Raw genomic sequence first — 8,111 nt, 5'->3', positions numbered from 1 at the left:
AATCCCATTTGATTAGTCAATTTATTTATTTTTTTATCAAAAGCAGTTAAACACATGAAACTGGTTTCACATGTCTGAATTGGTAGCTACTCAGTAACAAGTCATAAGAAACATCTGTAACAATGATTTACCAATGTTTGCATGATTTTATATAAATAATGTTTTGCCTACAGAGTTGTTATTACAGATATCAATTTTCCTGCATTATGCATTATTTATATATATAACCCTATCTCAAACTATATACAAAACACACAGTACACAGTTTAGGGAGGGTCTAATGAAAGTAAAATTCAAATGAAATTAAAAAGTAAGTTCTCCTGGCAGGTTAATCCGGCCATGCTGAAAGGAAGTAGGTATAAAGAAGAAAAAAAAGCATAGGCTACTCAAGTAAATAATGCTACAGTATTTTAAAATTGTACAGAAGCACATACAGTAGGCTATGTACATTCACGTTCTTTCCATCACTGTCAAAGTACAACACAGGCCGAAGAGACACATTTATGTTTGTCTTTCTTACAATATTTAGCCTATGTTGCAATCAGTGTTGTGGGTCAGGGATGTGGCCAGATAGAAAAGGACTAAATAATCCCGACATCCCGATTATTGATCGTGAAGAAAAGCGGCAGTTTTTCCGTTTGTAGGAAAAACATGAGGCATACAGAATGAAGTGACTCACTTTTTGATCAATAACAGGGATTAAATAGTGCCATAGGTACTGCACGGTTGAGTGCGTGGCGGTGTGTGTGTGTGTGTGTGTGTTTGTGTGGCAGCTGCAGCTCCCTCCCTGACTTTTTTCCTCTCCCATATCCAGTCCTGCAGTGGCGCATGGTGCTCGGAGCTCCCGCCGGCAGGAGCCGCGCATCTGAGGAGGCTGTTAGTGTCAAAGAAAAGCTGAAGCACAAAGAGCATCTCCCCAAAACAAATCCCTCTGTGGCTTTGGGACTCAAACACGGATTATAAAGCGCGTGTAGGCCTACTGTAAGCAATTCAGGAGCAACTTTGCCGCTGTCTGTTCTTTTTTTGTTTTGTTTTTTTGGTTCAGATCTTCAGCGGCACCTGGTCACCTCTTCAACATTTTCAGGCTTTTAGCATCTAAGAGCATCCGCACACGGTCAGTCAACAGTAATAGAAATTTGGCTGGATTTGCTTTTCTCCGACGGTAAGATCATTATTTTTTACTAACAGCTATCTTCTTTTCCATGTATCCAATTAGGATTTAAATATTTTTGATAAAAATATATTTTGTAGGATGTTATTATGCTGGACATTACTAAGTTTCTATGACTTCTGCCACCTTTTCTAATGGCCATAATTTGATGTTGGTGGTGCAATTTGTTCTCTTTGTTCATAAATGGAAAAATCCATCTGCAAAATGAGAATTACACGTCCAGAGTGCCATCTTGCTATCTGTACTTAATAAATGAATAACTATTAAATCTATTCTGCTAATATGTTTTCTTTACAATGAATATATTCTTAAAATTACAGTTAATATTAAATAGTCTCCTGAGTCTCCTCACTTTATTTGTTAATGAAAGTTTCTACGAGGTAACGTGGAGAAGCAGCGATCCAAACCACAAGGAGATGTTAAAAGCATTTCAGTGTTTTTCTATCCAGGAATGTGTTATTTGCTGTTGTTTGGTCTGCTACAGAACTGTTGATACAGCCGCAGGTAGACACCATCTCTGATATCTGTGATATTTCTTTAAACAGATGTGATTGCATCCCTGTGATGGACTAAAGGTGTGAGGAGGAAGAAAGAGTGGGAGTGGGTGATGGGGGTGTCTACATAAGGTTTGCCTGCCTTGAAGGTGAGAAAGTCTATTAACAGCTGGTGGTGGAGATTATCAAGTTCAGACAGCCACTCCCTGGAGGAATGTACATATGTTACATAAAGACTGCACTGGGGCCAGTGTTGAACAGCATCATGACTCGAGCTGACTCATAGGATGTGGCATAAGATGGATGGGGGACCGTGATTTACATTGTCTACAAAGATTTGTATCCACACAGAACAGAAGGAGCTGCAGACAACAAGACTGGAACATGGAACCTGATGTGATGTTTTTGAAAAGGATTTCCTTCCTGTTTGGATTCTGACTTGTGTTGACTAGTGTTTTGATTTTCCTCAGCTGTGTCTGTGAGTGGATTCTAATGAGGACCAAGGGAAACCAGTACAGTAAGCCTTACAGTCCAGAGATTTTCATACTTCTCTGCTGCCTGTCCTGCTGTGGTTTTGTTCCAACCGGGAAAGCAGCATGGATCTGTCCCAGGACCAGTCATCGGAATGGAGCTCAGTCCAGCCCAGCTTCTCTCCACTGCTGCAGCACGACGGCTCTCAGGAAAGACTCAACCGCACCTACAGCTTTCACAGCTCTATAATGCTGCCCTCCACTTTCAGCTCACCCACTGCCCCTCTCCATCAACCTCTGCCCTCTCTGCTGCCCTCCTCCCTCATTCCTTATTCATCTATAATCTCTTCCCCTTTATTCTCTACCACTTCGAGCTCATCCTTACAACAAACATCCACTTTTGTCTTCCAAGCCTCCTCGTTTCCTCTGTCTCTGCCCACCTTTTCTTCTAACGACTTGGCAGATCTGGAGAGCATGCTGCTCTGGACTCTCCATGAGCCCAGCACAATCGCTCTGAGCATCATGTACTGTCTGTCTTTCATTTTGGGATTTGTTGGGAATTTAATGTCCCTGCGCGTCCTCACCAACAGGCGGAGCCGGCAGTTGGCTGGCGTCAGCGCCACGCGCAGCCTCCTGGTGAACTTGGCGGTGTGTGACCTGGCCGTGGTGTGTGTGTGCATGCCCATCACCCTTGGCAGCCAGATCTACACTGCCTGGGTCTACGGTGACCTCCTGTGTCGAGCCGTGCCCTTCACGCAGGCTGTTTCAGTCTCAGCCAGTGTTTTAACGCTGACAGTGATCAGTGTGAATCGCTACTACAGTGTTCGATCACCACTGCGAGCTCGCTCCATGTTTACCAGACGTCGAATCTTGGCGACGGTGGCCGTGGTGTGGACAGTTTCATCCATTATGTGCGCTCCTATTGCAGTGATGAACCGGCGACGAGAGATCAGCTTTGGGACATTTGCCATCTTGGTCTGTCAGGAAGAGTGGCCACAGCATCGTCTTAAACAGGGGTAGGTACTCAGACGGACTACAGAATATACCAGCGTTGTCTGATCTATGGTCTATGGTCTAATCTATACAGGTTCTCCGCTCTCCAACTAATTAATAATAATAATGATAACTAATTTCAGTTCTTTTGTCGACTTACAAACCATAATGTCACCTATTACCAGTGGTCATTGTGGTGTCCGGCTCTGACTCTTAAGGGCAAACTCAGCATGTAGAATCAGAGGAGGCGGTCAATGAGAGAGAGAGAGCTCTCTCTTGGATGTTCAGCCCAGTGAATCAGTGATCTCAGCCGTTTAAACTGTTAAACCTCTGACATACCAAACCAAACTTTGAACAACAACTTTGGGAACAACTTTGGGACAACCACAGACTGACAACAGTAGGGAAAAGAAAAGTTTAACTGTGATAGATGCAGCTTTTTGCCAGAAATATATGCAATTGCTGTTTTGAGGATAAAATAAGACTCTTTAATTACCTTTTGCATTGGCATAAAGACGCAAGCTGTCTCTCTGTGTTGTGTTTTTGGATCACAAACAGGTGCAGAACTTACGTGAAAATCGGCATGTCTGGTTGTTTTTAGTTTTTGCAGTGTGTTCATGAGCAACATGAAGCAACATGAGGCAATGTGAGAAGAAGTAAACATGTAATCACTTGGTGTTTGCCTGTGCTTGTTCTTTAAAGTTTGGTTTGGTGTGTCAGAGGCCTTTAGATTCTCATACATTCAAACCTGTGAGGTTCTTAAATGCTGCGCTTGAGGAGCTCAGATTGTCAAGTTCAGCACTGTTGTGTATTATTTTGGTCTTAAGACTTTTGTTTCATGAGTTGTCACAAGCTTCTAAAGGATTTCTATTATATACTCTGTACTTTTATCTTTCTGGTGATATGGTATTATGTTTTCATTGTCTGTTCAATCACTTTACGACTGTGTGCTGCAAAGTGAAAGGAATCATGTTGATTATCCAGAGAAGCTCTCGAATCTAATTGTCTTTCTCGTTCTAAGCTGTTGGTTCTAATAATGTTGTCATATTATTCCTTGTTGATGAAATCAGGAGGAAATCAGAAAGTCTGAGGAAGAGCCCATTGTGTTCCTGATAACTATACTTCAGCAAGAGCATGTTGTAATAAAAATATTCTTGGCTCACCATTTGTAAAGATCTCCAGCGATGTAAAATATCACTTTTAGTGTTTCACAACATACACAAATGGATATAATATATATTTTAATTAAAAACTTAGCTTAAGCATTCAGCTTACAGCAATGAATGTAACGATCATACTGCATTCTATCAAATCAGTATCTCATTTTTAGTTATTTTTTACTTTTCTTCCACAGATACAATGTGCTGCTGTTTGTGATGCTCTACTGCCTGCCAGTGACCTTTAACCTCACCATAGGCTTCCTAACTGGCAGACGGCTTTGGGGAGGGAAGAAATGTACATTTGCTGATCTTGATCCTCGCAGCCAAGCTCTGCATGCTTCACGCCTCAAGATGCGCCAGAAGATAGCCAAGATGGTGGTGTGTCTGGTGCTGCTGTTTGCTGTGTCCTGGCTACCACTCTACTTGGCTGACCTTTGGATCGACTGTGAGCAAAGGCCACCATCTTGGCTCCTGCAGACGCGGCCATTTGCCCAGTGGCTGGGCCTGACAAACTCCAGCCTTAACCCCATCTGTTACTGTTTCATAGGGGATCTGTACCGCTCAGCAAAGGTGATACGGATGCGATACTACCAAAAAGTCGCCGCTCTCTTCAGCTCCTCCTCATTCTCTAGCTCAGCTGCAGTGGCATCTCCTGTCACAATGATTACAGACACCAGAGTGACTGTTGGCGAGCGCCACCATATTGGTGCTGCTGCTGCTGTGGCAGCATCTGCATCCATCGTCACAATCCCCAGGCTGTTGAGCTTGGCTAGAGGCCAGGGACTGGGGCAGAAGGTCAGAGACAGTTCAGACAGCCGAGCAGGATCCGACCACAGTATCTCAGACTGGTGTCGGTCCAGTCCCAGTGTGTGTGACAGCTCCTTGTTCCCCTGCCAGCTCCACACACTTCAGCACTCCACACAAAGAGCAGACTTCCTCCTAACAAGAAGGCACTCTGTAAATGAGAATGCTGCACCATCACCTTTAAAAATTGAGTCTGTGGAAATAGACATGTTGCCTTTAAGGAGGCATTCAGGAGACAGAATATATGGTCTGTCAGCTGATAAGAGAGACATCATTACTATGGGCAGAGACACTCTCTGTTACACTGGGCAGCACAGAAGCAAAACATCACAAGCCTACTGTCTGGTAGGAGATGGGGAGGTTGAAACAACCGATATGACCAGTCTGTGAAAGCTGCAGATTATCTGATACATCAGCAGGGAGGAATTCTTTCTTTTTGTCACACAGAGCTGATTGACAGTTTACAGGTGACGGTGTGGGTTAATCCTTGCCAAAGCCATTGTTTGTTTTAAGGCTAAACTGACCTGGTCTACACTCTCCTTCTTTTTCTGTGTATCATCTAAAGCACAGGGGATTCAGGACCAATATCTGCACAGACGAGATCAGGTTTTTGAAGCCATGCAGAGGGAGCAGTGATGGAGTGAACCCTGAAGAGGAAGAGTTGGAGTGTTATGTAGCCCCAGGCTAGAAAGCCAGTTATCAGTAAGAAGGATCTATTGCAGCAGTGCCATCACATGCAAGTCATATCATAAGTGATTCAGCTGCTAGTCAGAGTTGTGTCTAACATCTGCTCAAGACAGTAACTTAGCAGGATGTAATTGTGTGATAAATATTTTAGTTTAGATTCTTCTCTTTCTTTCGTATTGCTTTGCTAATGGTTTTAATTGTATTTGTTGCTCACAGAAAAGGTCAAACCCTGTGTTACAGTGCAATGTTGGAACATAGTGTATCCCACTCAGATGCATTATGCATAGAGTTTCTGTCTTTACAGGTCAATGTCAGCATCAGTGTCTGCAGTCTGTGAAAGATAAGTGCGGTCGCAGCAGTTGTTCATGTGTGCAGTCATACAGGTGATTTATAGGGAGCATGAGATACACTGTATATGAAGCAGAAAATCAAAAACTCAGAATACAGTGAATGGTTACGTTTTGCACATAATAACCGTGTGATATTGCTATGAGGTATGAAATAGCTTTTCAGGTTCACCTGATAATAGCTAGACCAGCTTGTTTGAAATAAGCTCAAAACAAGTAAGGCTTCTTCATTCAGAAGAAATTTAAAAGGTCAGTTCACCCAAATAACAAACATGTTTCATCATCGAATGAAATCATTTGCATTCACGTTGAGATAACCACCGGACTTTTCTAATGCCACCTGATATGAAATTTTGCTGAATGTAAGTTTGTTGCTGACAGGATTAAAAATTACATTTAAAAAATCTACTACATGTGTGTCTTTTTAGAATCAATGTCCAAGCCTGATGATCAGACTGAATTCACACTCATTTAGCCATCATTATTTTGTCTGACACTGTGCTCATGTTTGCCGTTTTCTGTTTGGCCAATGTCATGTTTACATTCAGTGTTGCTCTTAATCATGCATTGTTTACATCCTTGTTTACTTGCTAGCAGTTTTTAGCTGGCACATATTGCTGCATTTCTAGGTGTGTTACTGCCACCTGTACATCAGTTGAATCCTGTGATACCTTTGGCAGGAATATATTGTCTCTCGCATGCTCGGGTGAGTGCACTTATGCATGCATGAGACACAAAAAAAGATGCTGACCCATTCCAACCCCCCCTAAAGGGTACCGTGTGTGTCGCTGTGAGACGCTGAGGGGCGTGACAACACGTTTGTATTTGACAACCTGGGAATGACACCGGGCTGCCCATTCATAAAAACATTGCTCCATAGTGCTGCCAGTGGTAAAAAACTCCACAGGGTGACATTTGGGTGAGCTGAACCTTGAAAAATGTTGTTTATTGATTATATCACATGGACTGTTCTGTGATTAGTTACAGAAAAAAGAAGTATGACTGTTTTAATATTTGACATCAGAGTTTTGGCCCAATCAGAGACACTGCCTGTTAAACCAGCACATGCCTTGTTGTATAAAGGACTGAAAAAGGGTACTGAAATAGTTTTAAAGGTTAAAGAAATAAGACACAAACATACACACATGCATGCACACAGACAACATAATGTAATCTACCCTCAGGCTGCTTTCAGTTGTGTGCAAGACAGAGGTGGTGAATAGCATGAACTGCTGTGACATCAAGCTGCTAATCACACTCTTGTCCTCGCAGCAAAAAGTGAAGTGGTGCAACACTCAAGGCATCAAACTGTGCTGAAACTGTTCTATTTATGTCATTGGATAAGGTTGCTTTGTACCTTAGAAATCTCAATGCCATTATGCTGTGACTGTCTCTTATGTCTCCTTTTCTCTTTACTTTCATCTACCTCTCTCTCTTTCTCAGTTTTGCACTGTGTTAATGGAGGGCATGTGTACAAAGTAATGTGCATTTGGTGTTTCATTAAAAAGCAAAGAGTTTGTTTGTGGTCACCTGTAACTGCGACTGAAACGTTCCAGGATTTGCACAGATTTTTAAAGACCTGCAACACAGCTGTTCTTAAAAGAACTTGTTGAAATTGTCTTTAGCTAATAGAGATATAATAAATGGTGGGAGGTCTGAAATAAGACACAAAAAAGTTTTCTGCACAGCTCTTGGATCCTTTGTCCAATATTCTCTTGTTCCTTTAGACTTGATTAAATGTTAATGGGATCTGAATTTAGTTATGAGTAGCTCTCATTCCTTTAATCATTCAAATGAGTTACAAAGAAGTTGAAGGAGGGAGAGACTCAAAGTCAGTCTCATCAAACTTGTGAAATTGGATTGCTCCACCACAAATTTGATTAGTGATTGTAGAGCAAGTTGGGCATGCTAAATTTACTTGTTCATCATGTAGAACATTAACATATTTCAGAAACTGAAACCACTTTGCTGAAGGTTTGTGTTAA

The 8,111-nt window shown here is 42.1% G+C and overlaps 1 protein-coding gene across 1 annotated transcript; it reads left to right on the top strand.

Moving 5' to 3' along the window:
• The first annotated feature begins 1,726 nt into the window (after nt 1–1,726).
• LOC119899993 (neuropeptide Y receptor type 2-like) lies at nt 1,727–6,502 on the top strand. Its single transcript, XM_038714815.1, has 2 exons — nt 1,727–3,151; nt 4,483–6,502. Exons 1-2 carry the CDS (start codon nt 2,262–2,264, stop codon nt 5,480–5,482), a joined length of 1,890 nt encoding a protein of 629 aa, XP_038570743.1. The 5' UTR covers nt 1,727–2,261; the 3' UTR covers nt 5,483–6,502.
• Nucleotides 6,503–8,111: the final 1,609 nt, after the last annotated feature.

Source organism: Micropterus salmoides, unplaced genomic scaffold (genome assembly GCF_014851395.1).
Source record: "Micropterus salmoides isolate LMB-PRFRI ecotype aquatic unplaced genomic scaffold, ASM1485139v1 Ms_hic_scaffold_12, whole genome shotgun sequence".
In the NCBI taxonomy this organism is placed as follows: domain Eukaryota; kingdom Metazoa; phylum Chordata; class Actinopteri; order Centrarchiformes; family Centrarchidae; genus Micropterus; species Micropterus salmoides.
The sequence above is the reverse complement of the archived record's forward strand: the minus strand, read 5'-3'. Positions and strand labels throughout refer to the sequence as shown.

Bases quoted from the DNA above. Each gene is read 5' to 3' on its own strand.
- LOC119899993 (XM_038714815.1), top strand. From the start codon at position 2,262: ATGGATCTGTCCCAGGACCAGTCATCGGAATGGAGCTCAGTCCAGCCC. The intron at 3,152-4,482 runs GTAGGTACTCAG...TTTCTTCCACAG, and splicing joins CAGCATCGTCTTAAACAGGG to ATACAATGTGCTGCTGTTTG.